General features: G+C 35.2%; 1 protein-coding gene across 3 annotated transcripts in view; it reads left to right on the top strand.

The window, feature by feature from the left end:
- USH1C (USH1 protein network component harmonin) overlaps positions 1–21,899 on the top strand; it is a 52,026-nt gene extending 30,127 nt beyond the window's left edge. For 2 of the 3 annotated variants that reach the window (XM_039344641.1, XM_039344642.1), the window contains exons 16-21: positions 12,375–12,416; positions 13,134–13,187; positions 14,118–14,217; positions 14,986–15,095; positions 18,063–18,118; positions 20,188–21,899. In XM_039344641.1, the coding sequence (XP_039200575.1) occupies positions 12,375–12,416; positions 13,134–13,187; positions 14,118–14,217; positions 14,986–15,095; positions 18,063–18,118; positions 20,188–20,200 (375 nt within the window). In that variant the 3' untranslated portion in view covers positions 20,201–21,899. Of the gene's footprint in view, positions 1–1,418; positions 1,536–2,186; positions 2,712–3,288; positions 3,409–8,413; positions 8,477–12,374; positions 12,417–13,133; positions 13,188–14,117; positions 14,218–14,985; positions 15,096–18,062; positions 18,119–20,187 lie in introns of all 3 variants that reach the window. The other variant, XM_039344643.1, reaches the window with a different exon arrangement.

The raw sequence follows: 21,899 nt of genomic DNA, 5'->3' as shown, positions 1-21,899 counted from the left end.
TGTGGTTCTGAAATGTATTTGATTTGGCATTTAGATTTATTGGAAGACCAACACATCTTCCATACTTGCGAGTGGATGTATAGAATAACATGGTACAATTTTTTTCGGTGTTGTATATCAAAAGACTTTGGTAAAGTGGAGAGATTCCATGATAATAGGGAGTAAAACTCTCCCTTTCCAGATGTTCAGATGAATAGGAAAATCAGCAAGCATTGCTTTTCCCTCTTTCCAACAGTCATTCTGTGTCCATATGAATGAAGGAGAGACTTAGGAAAGTTAGTGCTACTATAGGAACTCACCATTACCATTTCAGTTTTCACACGTAGATACCTGTTGCTATTTGAGATAAAAAGAGGTACAAAAGAGTAGAATAGCAAATCCCTCCATATCTGACATGATGCCACCAAATGTGATTGTACCATTCCAGAGATTTTGGTTTGTTCAGCCAAGAAAAATGTAGTGACTGTCTTTTGATCTTCCTCCTAACAACCATTCATTAGTGTATTGTATGAACCGATTACCATTAATTTGAGGGACAGCTTATTAAATAAGTCAGCCATTCTGTGTGAACATGATGCCCATATATATTCTATTCTGAAAATGGATTCCCCCATGCCTTTCTTATATACTTCAAACTGATACTGCTTTTTCCACATATAATAGCATGGGTTATCTCCAAACGGGAAGAATAAGCGAGCAGACTTAGCTAGTCATGCTTTTATGTTCTCTAGGAATAAATGCTTGGAGAATTTGATAATCCTTGTTCTTGCGTTTGACACTTGAAATATAAAATACATGGGCTTTTTTTTTTAACCACAGGAATTAGTAGAATGGTCAGTGGAGACTATACTCATATTTATGGTCAATATTTGATAAATGTGATCCAAGGATGACTTACTGTATATGTGTGAAATAGACAGAGCTAAAACTTTAATATCACCTCTAAAATAGTGTGTTGGTGGGGGAGGTGTTAACAGTTGTTTATACCAAGCAACCAGGCATCTGCCATATATTTGGGGTTTCTAATGTATTCCCATCTGCCCCAACGATAATTAATGACATGAGACTGGAAGAGTTCCAGAAAATGCCAGATTTTTACAGATATTCAGTTGCAAATCATTGAATGATAAAAAAAATGGCAATGCAACTCATATATAACCCCGTTTATTTCATCAAGCCTTATTGAGATAAGTGAATCAATTAGGATCTGGGAAATCAGTGTGGGTAAATCAGCCAATTTTATCACAGGATGAAAACATATTCAGGAATTTGCTAAGATTGCAGTAGATGAATTGCAAAAAATATTTAGATCTGCACACAATATTTTATTGCTGAAATATATTTCAAGTGTGCCTTTGAATATAAATCTATAAATGTAAACTCTAAATTTCCTTCTAAAATTATGGTGCAACTCTCAGGTGTCTGAAACTGAACGAGAAGATTTAGAAGAATCAGAAAAGACTCAGCATTGGGTGGAAAAGCTCTGTCAAACACGTTTAGAACAAATCTCCTCGGTGGAGAATGATTCTCCTGAGGTAAAATAAGATTCTCGTCCACCCTGTAAAATATTTCTTTTGTAATCCTACAAATTGTTTTTTAAGATGTAGCTTACAGTGTGATCTGTAGTAAAATCACTTGTTTTATCAGGCAATTATAATGGGGGGAAAATGTTTCAGATCTTATGTAGAAATAGACACATCCATTTTAATTCAGTAAAGACCCACACCATTATTGTTAGGAATGACGTAGATCAAAGGTCTCAAATTTGTGGCTTATGGGATACATATAGCCCTCCATTTTGTACCTTGTATACCTACAAGGTGGACAAGGTGACCCTTAGCTGAGAAGAAAGCAGAGCTCAGTTTTGTGTTCAAGATAGATTATGGAGAGGCTGTAACTTACCCCGTGAGAAGCTGCAACTTTCTTTCCATTTTGCCACCTTTGTTTGCCTTGGCTTGTTAAAAAGTTTCTTTGGTTATAGGAGTTGTATTATACATAACGGTTTCCTTTAATACAAATTCTTATTTATTGGTGTGGAACAACTACACAAAATATCTCCCATAATAAGGATTGTTTTATAGTAATTGGGTTTTTGAGCCTAGTTATTTGCTTTTTTTGTATTGGTAATGGAGTTGTATTCAGCCATTTTAAGCAGGTGCTGCATTAAAATAAATCTGTTATACTAGAAAACAGGTGTACGTCCTGCTGTTTCTGCTTCTGCTACATCTGTGCGAAGGTTTGCTGGTGGCTTGCAACTCCATACCACTGACCTTGATGATCTCAGCATAAATGATAATACTGGCAAGCTTTCAAAACGCCCAGCACCTCTGCCTCCATTACCCCATACAGTGCCTGTAGCCTCAGTGGCTTATCCACTTTCTCCACCAAATATTCCAGCTACTAAGGGATCAGCACCAATACCTAATTCACCTTCATGGATTCCATCGTCCTCTCCATCTCCTTGGGCACATGTCCCATCACCTCCTTTGCCGCCACCATCTCCACCACCTATTCATCCTTCCATGCAGACTGCTGGCACTCTCCATTGTCCAAAGTCCACTCCTTTGGATGAAAAAATTGGCTGCCACAATTTTCAGCCTTGGGTAGTGGAAGATTCCCTGGATGACTGGGAAATGAAAAACTGCCAAGAAAGAAAAATTGGTCCAGTTAATGCCCAACGTGGCAAGCAAACCTACCTTTCCAGTCCAAAGGTATGAGATAGATTGTGGCACTCACAATTCTCTGGTGCTGCTTCAGGTTATCACATTTTCCACTGTGTCTTTTACCTTGTATGATTCTGTTCTAAAGTATTTCTCATTTTTATAACTTTACATAAGTGCATTTTAATTACTTTCTCTGTCATGTCATCATTTTTTCCAGTATGCATGGAAGCATTTTTATAAATTATATTACTTTTTTAGTCTGTCTATACAGGATAAAGAGCTGATATTACCTGAAGAGCTAGGTAATATCTTAAGTATAGTCCATGATTCAGGGTGAGTAGCATTGTTTATTGGCAGATGTGATTTAGAGGGTAGAAAAGAAAGTACTGTATTGTCAAACCCAGAGCAAGCAGCAATGATTACTAGTTTTTGAGGGCAATTAGAGATGCTGGTTACACCTATGTTATGGCATAGGACCTACTTATTTGAGGGATCCACCTGTCTGGTGAGATTGGACAGAGCATCTTATTAAGTGTGTGATCTAGTGGAACCCAGAAAAGAGTGTTTGGTCTGCATAAAATATACACATCCTTTCTGTATCATTCTTACATTGGAACCCCTGTAGCAATTTACTCCAGGCACCCCTGCCCAGCGTCATCCAGCTGTACCTATAGTGTCCAAACCAGTTATGGTGCATCCTGACCACAATACTGTGATCAGACCAACAACCAAATCAGAAGCACTGGTAAGTCTATGCTGATATATTCTGCATGCTTTGAATGTATAGGAGATCAGCTCTCCCACTATCACTGCCAAATTTGCTTGCTGTGGTTCTAGCTTAAATGTGCACTGAATAATTAAGAGATATTTAAAAATTAAAATATGTTAAACACTTTTGTTTTGCACAATAAGCATTTGGTTGAATTTGTTGCATAATCTCCTTGTGGATGCTTTGTTTTTCGTTTTACTATCCTTTTGCTCTGTAGCCCATGTTAAATAACTTCAAGTGTTCAGAAATTCTTTAAGTCTATAAAATAATGCAACTGGGTGGAATGAAGCTACAGAACAGATACTTGCTTAGCGTAGGAATAAGGAGATAACTGGACTTTCATTAAATAACTAAAGAAATTAGTTTTTAAAAAGGGTCACTTACCAGCCTATTGTAGTCATAAAAGTATTAGCATTCTTAGATTCCAAATTTGATATCAAAGCCTCTGGCAGACTTGCCCTTCCACCTGGCTTTCCCAAATCCTTTAGGTCTCTCCTGTTGCCACTCTCTTGGCAGAAGATGCCCAATGTTGCCATCCTTTATTGTCTCTTCCACCACCCAATCATCACAAAAACTTTAACACCAAAAGTTCAATGTGTCCACTAATACATAATATGAAACCACTTCTTATCATCTCCCTTGTGGTTACTAAAAGCAAAATAGATCATAAAACAAAAGTTTAAAATGCAGAACTAAGAATAAAAATGTTTTTCCATTCAATCATATCTGTACAATTCCCTCCAGTTTTCTTGGGAAAATAGTATAGTAAGAATAGGATACTGCACACATTTGGAGTTTTGCTTAGGATACAAACTGAATAAACCAAGCTTTCTATATTGTAATACTTAATTTACTTAATACTTAATTTAGCATTAAGTATTAATATCTATGTAGAATTAGGCAAGCAGAAAAGTAGAATGAAAATAAAATAGAATCTAGAAATAAAATAGAAAATAAAAATAGAATGCAAGGTCTTCTATATTTATCAATTAGACCATTTCTTGTTCTATCCATAAACAGCTGAAAGAACATTTTTATATCATTTAAGGCTATCCTACCAGTAAACTAAAAAAAAATTGCAATTATCCTCCTGATGTAGTGCTAAGTATATTATCTTTTGGCTTCTATTTCCAAAGCTGAAGAGACCAATTGTCTTTTGGACTGAAATAGGGATCTTATTTTCATCTGTATAGACTAATTTAAAAAATGAATTAAAGAGAAATTCAATTTCCATGAAATCTGTTCTGAAGCAAAATATTTGAAAAGATATTTAAAATAAACTGACATTTTAAGAATTTATTCTAGCATAAAATCAATGTGCAACTAGAGCTGACTAAAAACTAAGCATTAATTGATCCGTTTCCCACTAAAACACTTCTGATTATGTCATTTTAATTTGCAAAAATGAGCATTATCACCCAATTTATCAGACTGTGGTTTATCATTTCTGATTGTAGCCTTTCAGATGCCTTTTATTCAGTTCATTTAATTATAATTAAGAGTACAGCTAAATAATTTGAATGCTTTCAATAATTAATGAAATATCATTTCAAGATTACTAAAGTTAGCAAATATTTGGTTTCCATTTTTCAGTTGCCAGTTGTAATCAGAAATATTTTGTCTTGTCAAGATGGATACTACTATATCTGGCCTAATGGAACAATAAATTCTTAATTTATTTTCCAGATTTTCAGATATTGATTGAGATCAATGGAAGCTTTCTTCTAGATTTAGCTTTGTAGTAGATTGCTTCTAAGGAACATAACTGGGAGGGAAAAATACACTATCTGTTCTTCCCCTGCTGCCTTTCACAGTTCTTTATTAAACATGACCAGCTTGGAGGGAACAGTCTTTCATTGATGCCAACTGTTTTTTGTCCTCTTAAGCTTTAGTTTCATGAGGTGATGATATTTTTCCTCCTGGGTTTGGAAATAATAGGGGGAAGACTTGAGAAAATTGTGGATTTTACTTAATCTTGTAAAATGTTACAAAGGGGGAGCTTCTCCAGGCATCTCAAATGTGTATCAAATGCTCATTGTGCATACATTTGCTTGGTTAATTCCTCATTCACTCTGCTTCTCCCTACCCTACATAGTAAAACATGAAGTTTTGGCATTCAAAATAGGGTTTCCTAGTGTACTCTACTTCTTCCTGTGTGTGTATATTTATATATCAGAATCACTGGATTGGAAGAGATATAGAGGTCTCTAATTCAACCCCCTGCTTGATGCAGTATCAACTATTGTATCTCTTAGAGATGACTATCCACCCTCTACTTGGAGACCTCTAATATCTATAATCTCTATACGTATTATGTATAGATTATATGTATTAGTAAAGAGAAAGTCAAGTTTGCTCTTTTGTTCTTATTCTGTAATCATTCAAGTTCTTCCCAAGTGCCTAGGATGTTGTAATGTATCGATGTAGTGCAGATCCAAGCAGTATAGTATTTTGCAAGATGGAAATTTTGTCAATGCGTAGATTTTATAAGTACCATACTTATAAAATATATACTTTTTTACCAATAATCACTGGGCCCACCAGTAGCTATTGGCACATTGAGCACTTACCAAAAAACAGTATTATATTTATGTAATGATGTACAAAATTATTATATCATTATCATATTTTATAAGATTTAGTATATATAATATTACTGAATAATTATATTATAATCAATTCCCAGGAATCTGTAGTCACAGCTGCCATTTCTTTAGCTTGTGTTATTCATTATTAAATTAATGTATATTAATTTGTTATTACTAATAATAATTTAATTAATTAAATTTATATCTTGCCCAATTCCCAGTGACTCTGGGCAATTTATCTGTGCATAATCAAAGTAGGCTCTTGGTCTTCTGATAGAGTTCCTAATAGATGGACCTATTTATGCATGGTTTCTTGGAGAAAAAACCCATCTGGCTTTTGCCATGTTGGAAAAGTTCATTTTTGTTTCCCAGGCTTCATTAATGTCCTTCTGCATATTTAGGAAGAAAAGCTAAAAAAATAAATTGGGACTGTAAAGAGTACTTCTTTTCTTAAAATATATATTTTAATATGAACATTTCAATAATAATTTAGTATTACAGAGTTCGTAAGTTCTTGAATAATGTGCCAGATTATTCTGGGCCCATTCTTTTGCTGCTCAGCCCTTGTGAGTTTACCTGACCTTTAGCAGAGATTTTCAGCAGGAAACCCATTAGGTAACCGATGGCCCTTGTTTTAATTTTCCAAATGATTCAGAAGACCTGGACAAAAGGAACACATTGGCTAGATTTAGACTCTTCCTGCTGGTCAAAGCAGAGAGTGGAGAGAATGAAAGTAATAATAGATCAGTAATAAATTCAGTCAGATTATTGGAGATCCTGTAGTTTTCTCAGAATATCACATCCTAGCCTCTTTAATATTTTTGCTGATGGAAGCAATATCAAAAGAGCTTAATCTGCAATTTAAATAGGTTTTTGTTTCCTGATTTACTTACACTCTTCAAATAGCTTAAAGCAAGAAAATGAGCTACTGTTTCAATTTAGGTGTAGCTTCATCAGCACATTTAACTTAAGTTACCACATCTAACACATCTGCTGACAGACTGTTATCCAGCCTCACTTCTTTATCATTGCCAGGGGATTCTGAATTTAAAGTTCTTATATTATTCCCTGGCCAGAGCACGCTCCAGACTCACGTTATGAAATGATACATGGAACTGATAAGGATAAACCTGCTGTAAGAAATGGAATTTACTCTAAGGCCCTATTATTCAGTGTCAGATTAATGAAAGGAAGCTCTAGTCCATTTTATAGAAGGCATAAATTGAAAAATGCATCCAGTTACTCAAAATCAGCTTCTGAAAACACAGCTACGATTTATTTTCAATAAACCATTGTGAAATATTTCCAGAATATAATTGTTTTTAACTGGACAGGGGTTTTTTTGCTAGTGTATAACAACACTAGCAACAGTTTTGGCCATTTTATTCTTTAGTTTGTACCTCATGCACATTATGCCAATATATGTCCTATATATATCCTAACACTGAATCATTAGATGCATGTTCAAAATCTGCAAAGTTGCTAAAACTTTCATTAACCTAGAACAGGGGTATCAAACTGGAACCCCTTGGCTGGATGCGTGACACACAGGCCACACCCACCCCAGCTCCGCAAAGACAAAAAAGTTCATGATACGTCTCGTGACGTGATCGAGCTTGACACCCATGGCCTAGAACCACAGGGTTGGAAGGGCTTCTGTCTTCTGAAAAAATTCTTATAATTAAAATGCTTACGCTTCTATAATAAATAGTTGGAAATGCATTAGAATAAGTTCTGTGATGGCAACTTTAACCAAAATTTGAATGGATGGTAAAAATACAATTTCAAGAAGTGCCTAACTAAGGTACTTGGGAGTGTGTGGAAATTTGGTGTAGTGGTTAAAGGTGCTGGCTTAGAAGCCAAAAGACTGTAAGTTCTTATTCTCCATTAGGTATGGAAGCTCTCTGAGTAACTTTGATCCAATCATTTTCTCTCAGACCCAGGCAGTGGCAAACTATTTCTGAAAAGATGGCCAAGAAAACTGCAGAAAGTTATCCAAACGTATATATGCCTTTGAGTCAGCCTTATTTCTTTCTTGTCCTGTAAGAAGACATTCTTCTTACAGGACAACCTGATAATAATGAATCTCAGGTGGAGGAAGAATTCAGTTAAACATTGATGGTTGTCACCTGGCTTCTTACCTTTCCTTTCTAGAGCTTTTCCCATGAAAAATTGGAATAGTCCAGAGGAGCAGGCTTTCATAACCATCATCTATTTGCCTGTCCACAGTTCTGAAAACTGTGTACATCCTACAGCATTGCTTTTCCCAGTAATTCCAAATAACTTTGAGTAGATAATGTAAAACTGAAATGCATGTGAGCATGAAGGAGTGGAGCGATGCATGGCTAATGAACTAGCTGATAATTCAGTGAGTTGTTTTTCTTTCTTTTCAGCCTCAAGAGATGTTTAAAAGGATGGTGGTTTACAATTCATCATTTAAAACTAACAAAAAACAAGTAAAATCCTATTTTCTTATCATGTATATGTGTGATATTAGTGAGCTGTCACAGTTTTATCTTTTGTTTCTGTCTCATAATATTGATAAAGATGCAAATAGCAAGCTTTTTTTTCAGTGAATGCATGCAGCTCTGCTAGATTAGGAAGAAACTGGCTATGAATACAAAACGATCTGATGCTGTAAATTCTTCAGTCATTTGATATTATTACTAGTGACTCTTAGACCTTTTCATTCAAATATAATATAACATAAGGAATATGAATATTTTTTCCATTCAATACTATCTTATTTCTACTGGATCATTTGTTGAAATTAATTGATATTGTTCAGAAAATGTGGTTTGGTAATAAATGAGGAAAATGATGGATTGTATGAATCCACCCAGAATGGCCAAGGTGGCATAGATGAGTTCTCAAATTAGTAAATCTATTGCAGCTGTCTTTTCCAGTGGTAGTAAGATTTAAGGTTGGATTTTGTAAAAGAGTATATTCTATTTTCATCTTAGCTTTTCTAGTATTCTTAGCTAATTGACAAAGAATGCTTAGATTGTTTTTTCAAAGACTGCCAAAGGTTTACTGGTTAGTATAGGCTTTTATGGCTAGTATCTGTTGGGCACTGTGGGACTTCAGGGTTTTGTGACCATGGTCTAGAACAGAGGTCCCCAACCTTTTGGGCACCAGGGACCAGTTCCATGGAGAGAGGTTTTTCTGCGGACCAGAGGGTATGTAGTTTTTGTGTGCTGCCTGCATTCCATGGATGGGGCTTTGCTTGTTTGTACAGACTGGTTGCTGGCATGCTGCAGCCCGGTACTGGTCCACAGACCAGGGTTTGGGGACCCTGGTCTAGAACACATGTGTCAAACTCGCCACGTCGTGTGACATGTCGCAACATGTCACAAGTTTTTTTCCATTGCCGGAGCTGGGATGGGCACAGCCTCCATATGATGCAACCAGCCCATTGACTGGCAGTTTGACAATCCTTGTCTAGAAAGTAGATTTTCTGATGTTTCGCCACAATTGTGGTTGCCATATTCAGAGGCACAGTGTACTAGACAGACCATAGGCAACTGAGCAGGGGCTGACTGGGGTCCTTCTCAATCTTTATTTTCCACAGCATAATTGCTGCCCAATCAGTCTATTCAGTCCCTGCTCAGTTGCCTGTGGTCTGCATAGCATATCACACCTCTGATTATGCCAATCAGTTGCTGGCTGAACCCATGCCCAACTGTCAAAGATTCTTACTGAGTAAAAATGCTAGGTAGGAAAGAATTAAGTGAGGGATTCACAAAAACCATTGTTTCTTGGGAGGAGCTGGACCTAGTTGATGCTGATTCTGAGAGCCTCAGGAATGTTTGCTTATCCTTGCTCTCAAGATACCATTGCTGCATCCATGCTATTGTGAAATCTCCATGTATGTTGCCAGGCCTAGAGGTATTAACAAGGGGGAAACTGAAACAAAAATGGTGGTAGGTGTGTAGAACATCCAGTTCCATGTTATGATGGAATGCAGTATGGCCTTGAGGAAAGAGAAGAAGAGAAGCTGCCTAGGAAGCAATCAGAGAAGAGAGGCAGGAAGCCTAATTGCTTAACCATCACACAAATCTAAGAAAGGACCTGCCCTAATGGATCAGGGATTTAAAAGTGGTGGGTGGGAAGTTTGTAATTTCAGACTTGCAAGATTCTGTTAAGGTAGCCTTACCATAAAATAGAATTATTTCATAAAGTCCTGTTTCCTGTTTGGTTTATCTAGGAGGGTTTGACATCAATTTTACATGTCTTTTCAGTTCTTCCTTAATTTCTTTCTATGTCTATTATGTGATTGAGGCTCCTGGCCTTCTTCTTTGATTGTTTCCTGGCAGCATCTCACCTGCTCTTTGCTCGATGCCCCTAATATGGAGGGGTGTCAAACTTGCCGCATCACGTAACATGTTTTGATGTATCATGACTTTTTTCCCCTTGCCGGAGCTGGGGTGGGCATGGCTTCCACATGACGCATCTGGCCCATGGGCTGGCAGTTTGACACCCCTGCCCTAAGGCATTCCATTGCATCTACCAAGGGCTATAGATATTAATGACTTTTTAGAAGGAACAAAAGGGTTCTGTAAATTTTTAGAATTTGTTTCATGTTGAACAAGCAATTATCAGGAAGACATCTAAGTTTAGTGCTATGTATATTACGTTCCTATATAACCTTACGTGCTGTTCTTTTTTATGATGTTATTTTAACTGATTGCTCACATGATTTTGATTAGCAAAGCCTACAGCAAAATATCGGAGAAAATTGTTCTAGACCAACTAAAGAAGCCAAGGCTTTATTTTATTTTTTAATTGTAGACATCATTAGATCATCCTAGAGATCATTAGATGTTGTAGCTTTCTCTCTCCATAAGCAGTGAAGGGGACACAGTTATAAAGGGTCATGGGAACTTGGGAACTACCATTTTCATCTCTGTCAGTGTTTTGGTGATAGAGGAAGAAGGTCAGGTTGGGGACTTGATTCAAAACCCTCTTTTCTTTTGAGACTCCCAAAGCAGTCCAAAAAACAGCATACTAACCTATTCCTGTTTATATCAATGGAAGGGAAAAGTTCTATAGTAGCGCATCCAAATAAGTAAGGTCTAGGACAACTCACTCAGGCTGACTCGCCCAGCCAATTTGCTGCGGGATAACTCATCATGGCCAACTCACTGCGGGACAATTCAACACAGGATAACTCAAGAGAGGGACAAGTGAACTGCCTTGTCTTGCTTTAGGTTTGGGCCTTCTCAAGTTAGAAATCCTCAAGGCCAGGGGTGAGCTCCAATTCTATTATATCCCATGCTAAATTGTCCCGCAGCGAATTGTCCCATCATGAGTCAGCTGCAGCGAGTCGGCCAGAGTGAGTCAGCTGTAGTGAGACAGCTGTGGTAAGACAACTGTGGTGAGTCGTCTGTGGTGAGTTGTCCCATTCTTAAATAAAGTATGCCTCCCCACATCCCCTCTTCCCTTCTGTCCTCACTGTAACAACACAATAGAGAAGATCCAAGGCACCCTTGGAGTCTCTGCACCACATTTAATCCCCAAAGAACAACTCTTATAAATTGGAGCTATAAAACTGGATTTCATTAGGTGAGGAGATAGCAAGGAGTAAATTAGATATGATTAAACCATACTAAAATGAATAAAGCAGGACTATTCTGCATAAAAATATTGATCCTGTTTAGTTCCGCTGTAAGGATTTTTTTCCTATACACTTAATTTTTTTTAATTGTGCCCCACTGATTATATTGTAAATAGGAAGACCAGTTATGGCCTCTGTAATTATAGCTTTTAAATATAGCAGTGGCCTGAAATTTTAGCAAAGGGATTCCAGCTACAGTTATATCATAACATAGTTTAATTCCTTGCCCAGGAAGTTCAGTGGAGCAAAGCAGCTGAGCTGTGAAACAGGATGTTTTATGTTTCAAAGATTTAACAATGTTTGTTTGCTACAGAATATTGTTGATGAGTTAAATAAATATGTTTTACAATTGCTTTCCATCTTGTGTTTCTCATGATAGTCAGCAGTCCAATGTCCTGCTTTTAATTCCCACATGTTCTACTCTAATTATGCTAGAGGAGTACAAAGGTCTTAATCAACATTTATCTAGCCCATGACCTTCATGTTGGATGGATTAAAATAAATGGTCAATCTACAGTAAATGTGAAGAACAAATTTAGGAAACCTTCAGATTAAATTATTTAACTCTTGGGTTCTAAAAAGTAGATCTAACCTTAAAAGCTTGCATGATTTAATGTCAGGAGGAACATACAATTTATCTCTTTCTTTCTGGCTTTTCTTTCTCACTTCATTTCATTTTATCATTATTTTTATTTAGAGCTACTATGCATGTATTTGATTACCATCCTTATTTTCAGGGCTTCCAAAAATATGTGGAGGACTTTGATCCCTACACCATGGTAAGAAGCATGAACTGTAAGTGACCACTAAGGGGAAAAGGCCTATGGCTTAGTGATAACTTACATGCTATCCATGCTGGACATCTCACATTCAGTACATGATATCTACCCAAGAAAAGCCTTGCTTGATTAGATGAAAATCCTGCCGATCCAGCTGGAAAGTGCTGGATCCAGCTGGGTGACATAGTGGCTATCCCAATGTACCCAGGAAGCTATCAAGTAGGATATAAAATGTATACTTTTTCAGCATTGCTGTCTAGTAATTACTGTATTATCAAAGCATGTTCCATTTGATTCAGGATGTAACACTGCCATGAAATTTAATAACCATATCTTTCATACATGACAAATAATTGGAAGTTGTCACTGTATCAGCAAATTCTCTAGTTTAAATATATGTGGCAAAACAGCAACACTTTCTTTTACCATTTCTAAATCTCATATTTAACACATTTTCCACATCAAATTTTTATACTATTCTGTAAGATTCCCCTTTGTTCACTTTTTTTCTGAGGGGAAAATGCCACCGAATTGTAATATTTCCTCATAAGAAGGTGATTTTTGATTCAGAAACTTTAGTACAAGTGGGATGGATAAACCCTGGAATATCAACACTGAGATACATGGACTAGTGAATGATCTCAATATAAAATAGGATCTATGTATTTCCCTTTTTGTAATAGAGATTGCTTACTGACATTTGTTTAATTTTGCTAGTTTTCACCAGATCAGATTATGGGAAAAGATGTACGACTCCTTCATATAAAAAAGGTATTATTTATAATGGGAGATTGATACTGTACTGCAATTATTACATTCAGTAGAGGAATTCCATTTCACAAAATTCAGAGATGAGCCTTCCTACTGGAAAGATAAAACACTGAAAATTAAACTCTGATCTCAACAGCAGCTATGATACATGTGTTGTTGTATTATGAAGGACAGCTTCATTTTTCAGCTTAGTTGTTTCTTTATTCATTGACTTTGGATCAAAACTTTATTACAGTCTTGTTGGTGTGGAATATTATGCTATTGAAAGAACAAGCAAATAAAACCTATGAGATAACTGGGCAAGTTAAGATAAAGTGTCCATACATGAAGTGTGTGGGTGACAGATGAACACAAGAATAGAATAGAATAGAATAGAATAGAATAGAATAGAATAGAATAGAATAGAATAGAATAGAATAGAATAGAATAGAATAGAAGGACCTTTTCAGTGCTGATGTGTCATTCATAAAGTATCTTTCTCAGATGGCATAAGGATGGACAACCATTCTTTAATTTTTGGACAATTGGCTAAGGTTCTTTTTGTTCTCTGAGGTTTTTAATCACATCTATGTTGCTATGCTTACTTGACTTAATATGATTTTAAATACTTTCTTTGGTTAACACTGCTGACTATGTTACTTTCATTTGTCCCATCTAATGTTTTCTATTATAATTTATATTGTAAAACTTGCTACCATTTTTATAGAAAAGTAATACATAAAGATTACACCCACTGGTCTATCCACAGTGGAACTATGGCAAACCAATTCTCCCTTTATTTACAAACCTTTAATTTCAAATTTGGGTTAGAGTGAGAAGGGGAACTAAGTTTATAACAGAAAATTAAGTAGGAAAGTATATAATATTTAATTCAAGAAACAGTGGCTGACAAATACTATATATTCATTTTTTTTCCAAACTTTTTAATAGGAAGGATCATTGGACCTTGCAGTAGAAGGTGGCATTGATTCCCCAATTGGAAAAGTAGTGGTGTCCGCTATTTATGAGGATGGTGCTGCAGACAAGCATGGTGGGTATCTACTAAGAAAAAAAGCTGGAATATAAGGCATTTTAACACGTATTAAATAAAGTTACCTTTAGCTAGGCATTTTCTAGAAGTCCAAACTATATCCCCAGATTGGCATAAACTTATATCTAAAATATTTACATTTAAATTAAGATTCAGTATTTAGAGTTTTCTCCAGTTTTCTGAAATTATTCTGGGAAAATTTATGATGAGAACAAAGTTGCATGATCTAATTTGTTGGTGCATTGGGAAGTGATTACTTCTTCCTTACTACTTAAATATCAAAATGTTTAACAAAATTTAGATGTTTCAGCAATGTATATATGTATTTGATATGGGCATCAATATAAAAGTTAAACAATAAAATTTGTTATTTTAGAACATAACACCAGTGACCCTACCTTTATCTCTTCCCTAAATAGCTTCAACGATATTGCTATTGTGGTGTCTGGTAAATTAAATGAGATTGGAAAACTAATATGTTTTAATGTGCATTGTTAACCCAAAATGAAGATAAATAAGAACTACATATAATAAATGGCACAATTAAATAAGGATAGTGTAATATGTCACGATTTAACATTGTGATAATTCAATTTTAGAAGCTTCTAGTAGAAAAAATGACTGCTTACAGAAAAACATTTCTTGTGCAGCCAAACAAAATACCTTATACTGCTATTTTTGTGGAAGAAGAAAAGTCAGAAAAGCAGAACAGTAAAAGAAAGATAATATGGATTTGCTTGTTGCTTTTTCCTTTATTTCCCTTATCAGGAGGTATTGTGAAAGGAGATGAAATAATGGCTGTAAATGGCAAGGTTTTGTTGGATGCTAAGCTGGATGAAGCTCGGGCAGCTCTTGCGAAAGCATGGAACGTGGGAGGGGTAAGTTGGAAGGGATGCATCTCGTCTCAAAATTACATATTGGATATCCATTTTTCCCAAGTAGCAATAAATAATTCCTAGCCTACTGATAAATTTATGATAAAATTAATAACTTGTATAGTTATTACACAGGATAACCCTTATACAGGAATGGTAACAAATATAGGGACAGTCCAACTCTTGCCAACCAGAGAGTTCAAAAGCATGCAAATGCAAGTAGATAAATAGGTACCAAGTAACAGCATTCCTTGCACCTGGGCATATAGTCGTGCTGGCCACATGACCACGGAAGCATCTTCGGACAATTCTGTCTCCCTTGCCTAAGAAACTAGAGTTGGACATGACTGTTCAGGAGAAACTTTTGTTATTATCATCTTAAAACCCTATAATGAAATAATAAAATATGAAACACGACTTTGCTAAGTAAGCATGGATATTATTAGCAGTCATTACATTTTATGAAAAACTAGTTTTTTCAATTATTTTTCAAAATAAAAAAATATTCTAACTAAATTACAAGAAACTAAGATTGGGTAAATAATGAAATAATTGATGGTGTGCAGAAAATAAAATTATATGGCAAATAATCAAATTCCTTTTTTTTCAATAAAGAACAAAAGATTCATATGGCCAGTTAAGAACTGATTTATTTAAACATGGAAGCTATAATATATGTAGAATAATTCTGTATTATTTCCATCCCACTTATGCTTATTCAGAAGAAATTCTCAACGATAGTCATGTGATTGATCTTTTATATATATTCATATAGTATTCCTCAAATAAGACTCTGCACATAACAGAAATTGCTCTTGACAAAGGAGAGAGGGAGGGTGGAAAGAGAGAGAGAGAGAGAGAGAGAGAGAGAGCGAGATTCAAAATTGCTTCATTTCTATTTAAGCAAAATGCTTCAGGCACATAATCCATTCTTTTTGTATTCCTGAATATGTGTGTCTGTACATTGCATGCTCTTCTGACTTGGTGGGATGCTTATGATGAAAGACTGAGGAGATTAGTGAACAATGCAAGAGAGATGAAAGCTTCTGAATGTGGGACAGGGCATTTTTAGAAGCATCAAAAGTGGATTGAGCAATGGAAGGAAATGAAAGAAACTGGAGAAAAAAAATATATATCCTACTTGCAAAATGATTAACCTCCCAAATGGAATGGAAAAGGAGTATAATGAAAGAAGATGTTAGATTAAATGAGGTAAAGAGAATAAGAGATAGAGAGAATAATGAGGTAGAGCAAATATTTCCTCTTTATTGGAGGAAATAAATTGTATTGAAATTGGCAAAGTGGGCTAAATAAGGAGCCTCCAGTGGGATGAATGGAAATAGAAATAAGATCTATGAAATTCAGATGATGGAATGTTAAAAGTATTTTAGAATTTTGTGTGAAGGAATGGGAGGGTATGTTAACAGCAGTTGAGAGATCTGTGTGGAAATGATAGTGATACAAGTAGTCTTTGCTAAGTAACCACAACTGGGACCAACAATACTGTTGCTAAGTGCCATGATGACTAAGTGGAAAAATCACATAACCATGACAGGTTCTGACCTCACTTCCCATTCAGTTGTTAAACAAGTCACTGCAGTCATTAAGAGAGACATGACATGACTGTGACTTCCGTAAGTCCGTCTGTTTAACTTTGCTTGTCACAAGCCAATTGAGAAACAGGTAAATGATGATCACATTAGTGTGGGATACTGCAGTGGTCATAAAGGTATGTTGGTTGCAAACTGCCTGAATGTTTGTAAATGTGAGGATTGCAAAGCTTTTTTTTTTTTACACTGTGGTAGATTTGAATGGTCACTAAATGGGGCAGTTGGTAAGCAAGGATTAGGCAAAGAGAGGCATTAAAATGAATGCTATAAATGTTAGCGTCCAGAAAAAAGGAATGAAAAAAAATTAATGTGAGAACGTTGGAAAAGGATGTAGATGATTCATCTAGAGAAAAATGAGAGTGTTTTATGAAAACCATTTTTAATGTGCATGTGAAAGCTGCTAAAGTTTGGAAGAATGCTGTTATTCTTTCCTTATGCAAAAGGAAAAGAAAAATACCAAGAGTAAATGCAAAAACTACTGGGGGAACAGTTGGTTACATCTGCCTGTGAAAGTGTTTGGCAGAATTCTGATAAGAAGGGTATGAAAGTGACAAAATGAACAGAATTTCAGAAGTGCAAAACACTACTTTGTGCTGGGCTGGGGGAAGACCAGTGGTGGGATTCAAATATATGAACAACCAGTTCTCTGTGTGGATGCTGCTTCCAGAAATCCATTCTGGGCCTGGGCAACAAAAAATTAGCTACCGGTTCTGTTGAACTGGTGCAAACTGGCTGAATCCCACCACTGGGGAAGACCAAGAAGGATGTTCTTGGATAGAATTGATGAAACCTCAGAAGAGAGATGTCTTAAGCTGAAAAAAGAAGAGGCAATGCATGAAGCTATGTGTGGCTGTGGTCAAAGAAGCCAGTTTGGTCTAATGGTTAAAGCACCAAACCAGAAAGCAAGAGACTGTGAATTCAAGTTCTACCTTAACCGTGAAAGTCACCTGGGTGATCTTGGGCTGGTCACTCTCTCTCAGACCAACTCTCCTCACAAGGTTGTTGTTATGGGGAAAATAGGAGGAAGAAGGTGTGTTGAATATGTTTGCCACCTTCATTTGTGAAAATAACAAAGGCAGGATATGAATGAATGAATGAATGAATGAATGAATGAATGAATGAATGAATGAATGAACGAACGAACTGAATTGATCTGGCGCAATTGATCTTTCTGTACTTTCTATAATGTTGCTTATTCCAAAAAGGGAAAGAGTGGTGGGTATACTCACTTTTTTTTAATACCACATTTTCATAACAAGCAAGCTTTTTAATATGCTGTGTAAGGAAAGCATACTCTGAAAATGTAATTTCCATTCCCTGATCAATTTCTTCTCATATTGATTAAGTATTTCTTCCACAGGATTGGATTGACTTGGTCATTGCAGTGTCTCCTCCCAAAGATTATGATGATGAAATGTAAGACTTCTGCATCCACAGACATAAACTAGATTACCCTTTTATTCAATTTCGACTGAAGTCTTTAACTCCACCTCTAGTTAGTAACCATTAAGACAAAGGATATATTTCAGCAAATGAAAATGAGCTACTAATCCATTTGGAAGATAGAGAAATCTGAAGAAATAGGTTGAGAGAAAAAATGTTTCATTAAAAATGTACAAAAACGGCTAGCGATGGAATACTGTAGAAAAAAAAATAACTATCAAGACAAGTAGAGGAGAAGCCTTTAAGGGCTATTATACATCTATGTATACTGTATAATTCACACAGATCCCTACTGTGTGGCTTATATTTAGTTTATTTATGTCTATCCAAACCCAAACTCATCTCAAATATTGATTCACAATATTAATAGAAGTAGAAGATGAAAGAGTCCTTGGTATCATAAATAGGGACTGGCTATTAATTGCATTAATTTTATGTTCATTTTATGTAACCATGGGGGGGCAGGAGGGAAAGGGATGCTGTTATAGATTTTTTTAAACGTTTTATCAAACCTAAATGCTCCTTCCTTTGAAAGCCATTGCAATCCTCAAATTAGGTTTAGGCTTAGAGACCTGCAAAAAAAATAGCTTCCATCCTTATTTTATATTTCGCGTTTTGTGTATTTAGAGCTACTGCTCCTTAATAATCCATCAGTTCTGAGCCAGATGGAAAGGCTTTGGAGGGCAGGCATCTGTGTACAGAGCACAGCTTTTCCTGCCTCTGTAAACCATGCAGCATTTTCCCATGAGTAATAGTGGAGCTAAACTCTTTTTTTCAAATGCATCACATGCAAAGCATGTGCCTTGTACTAACCATAGATCCTGTGTTAAAAATAATCCTGTATGTAAAATACAGATAGTGGCATTTTCTTTAGCTGTTCAAGTTTGATGTGCGTTTTCCCCCTTGTATCTTTCCTATCTTGTATCTTGTATCTTTTCAGTCTAGGTTATTGTTTAATGTCCCCACCCCCAAATAAGTACTTCCCAGGATTGGATGCATTTCCATCACACATCAACCAATGTGTTATGCTGTTGTGCATGTACTGTTAGAAAAATCATTAAGAATAGCTTTCCTGTTTTCAGAATGTACCAAGATTTGCAGTTTATATTTACTTGCTTTTCAAGTTCCATGAAAATCAGTCTAGCATTCAAATACCTTGGAACTGGACTGTCAAAAACAAATCTTACTGTTCGGAGTGGGCTTTGAATATTGTTCACTGCTTGTTTTTTTGTTTTTAATTTTCTTTTTCTTCTGTTATATTTTAACAAGTTATCTAAATATTTTTCCTAAATTCCACTTGCTATAATTTTCTGCTAGCTCAATCCTATATTAGTCTACTAGAAGTACATATAATTACATTTGTAAGGACTTGATTCCCAAGGAAGTGTTAGATCTACCAATCTGAAGGCAGCAAACAATTAAATATGAAAGGAAGTCACCCTAATGTAATTCGGTGAGATTTCCTTCTTTGTAAATATGCGTAGAAACACATAGTGCATTTATGATACCTAAGAAAAAAAATCCATACTAATTATAATATGGTAGTTGTAAGATCCAGTTGCTTATGAACTTGTCTAGGATGTTGGATTATATGACCTCCAAGGTCCCTTCCAACTCTGTTATTCTGTTAACTAAGAAAGTGATGAAGTTCAGAATCCATTTGGTGGTAAAAAGAAAATACAAATGAGTCACTCTTTCTTGTGTTGTACAGTACTTTTGGGGTAATTTTCTAACCATATTTTTGTGGAAGCGATAGCTCATGCAGCTCATCTTAAGGAAGAACTCTGTATTTTTTTCTTTTACCACCAGAGGCACAAAAACATTCTTATTCCCATATCTTCACCTTTGCTAAATCTCACTCACTCATCCTTAGTAAATCATCTTAGTGGTTTTGTCATGCTGAAATTTTTTTTTTTTAGTTTCTTGTGAATTTCTAAAGAATACATGAAGTAAAGTTTTTACTTTGGTTCACAGTTTGCTTTTTATGTTATTGCTTGGCTAGGTGGGCATTAACTGTATTTTTGTACTTTGTTCTGTTTCAGGACATTTTTTTAACAACGTGAGAGAAACCAAATACATCTTTTGAAGAAAGCTACCATTGTAATCCTCATTCTTAGCCAGCTACAAATCTTTAATCAACAAAAAAGAAGGACACAAGATTATTTAAGTCACTCAGGCCAATATGCTTTTACAACAATATATCATCTCATTTCCTCCCATAAGCTATTACTGTTCCCCAGTTATACAGTAACAGCATACAGGTAAAAATTCACTGTAGGTGATAAAAAGAGACAAATGCCAATTTTAAGAAAAAATGCAATTCATATGAAATCTTGTAATAACTGACATTACAATGGAGAGAGTCATTCTTTCCATAAATAATATATTTATAGTCCCATACATAACTGAACAGAAATAAGTGGAACTTATTTTCTGGAAAGTATATTCTCTACACAGATGTGGAAAAGAGTCACTAGATGTATTATCCTATGACTTATACTATTATAAAATTACCAAGAAATTTAGTGGGATTTTTTTTCTATGCAAAGTGTAACTGAATTCCTATTTTCTGAGTTTAATTAAAAAAAAACAACTCAGAAAGTAACATTATATACTGTTATCTTAGTGATTATTTGATGGCATTTCAGTTAATTAGATCAACCAAAAATCCTGTAGGGTCAAAACCCACAGATTCTTATTCAACTTTTATCAAAACACCTACTTATAAAAAATAATAAACTTGGCACTGTACTGAACATGTTAGTTCCATTCAAGAGAGATTGCAGTTGCCATTATAGGAATGATGAAAGAAATGGCAGGAATAAAAGGAGAGGAATAATAAAAATGGAGTGGAGACAAAGTAAGAAAATATCTGTTGTTGAACAGGAAAAAAAATTAACTTCAGTTAGAAAATTAGAAAATATAAGTTGAACACAGTATTATGCTATATTTCACTCACTTCAGGCTTATTTTAAAATTATGCTGGTTTTAAGTCAGCACAGAAGCTAACTATAATTCATAAATTGCTTTTGTATGTAGTTTGCAGCATATTTGCTTTGGACCAGAGTTAAAGCTATTCATTGCTGGAAAGGCAATTTTAAAGTTATTAAATAATATACTGTTCCTATATTCAGCTAACTTGGCAATTCATGTTCTGATAAAATCAATTACACTATTCATATGTCACATAAATTATACTAGTGAAATTCTATTGCAGACGTTGGGATACAAGACGCTACTTCAAGTAAATGCCACATTTTATGCTATGTCATCAAGTGACTTAGCTACTTTAAGTAGTTAAAGAAGCATTTGCCTAATGCTGGAACTGTGCATGTATTATCATTTTGACACATTCACACTTTGCTGCAAAAGCCATTGCTCTGGTTTAATCAAATAATTGCCACAACAGAAGCAAATTTCTCTTTATATAGATCAGTTTGTTTGTGACATTATAGATTACAGGCATAGTAGTTTTTCACATAACACTGAGCCAAATTAATAATAATAATTTCCATATTGGTATAAATACTGAATAGATAACATTATAAAATATGTGTACTTTATTGTAAATGATTATTATAATCATCAAGTACTACAAAATATCAATATTTAATTTTAATATGAACCACATGTATCAAAATTTATATTCATGAAATTATTTAATAGATAGGCATTTTGGAATCAAAGCCTTGTATTGTCAATCAAAACAACTTTTCATTAAAAGAATCATACAGATTTATTCTGAATACATGTA

The sequence above is a fragment of the Crotalus tigris genome, unplaced genomic scaffold (genome assembly GCF_016545835.1).
Source record: "Crotalus tigris isolate CLP2741 ecotype Arizona unplaced genomic scaffold, ASM1654583v1 scf7180000017933.3771270, whole genome shotgun sequence".
Taxonomy (NCBI): domain Eukaryota; kingdom Metazoa; phylum Chordata; class Lepidosauria; order Squamata; family Viperidae; genus Crotalus; species Crotalus tigris.
Note: the sequence above shows the minus strand (reverse complement) of the source record. Positions and strands in the feature narration are given on the sequence as shown.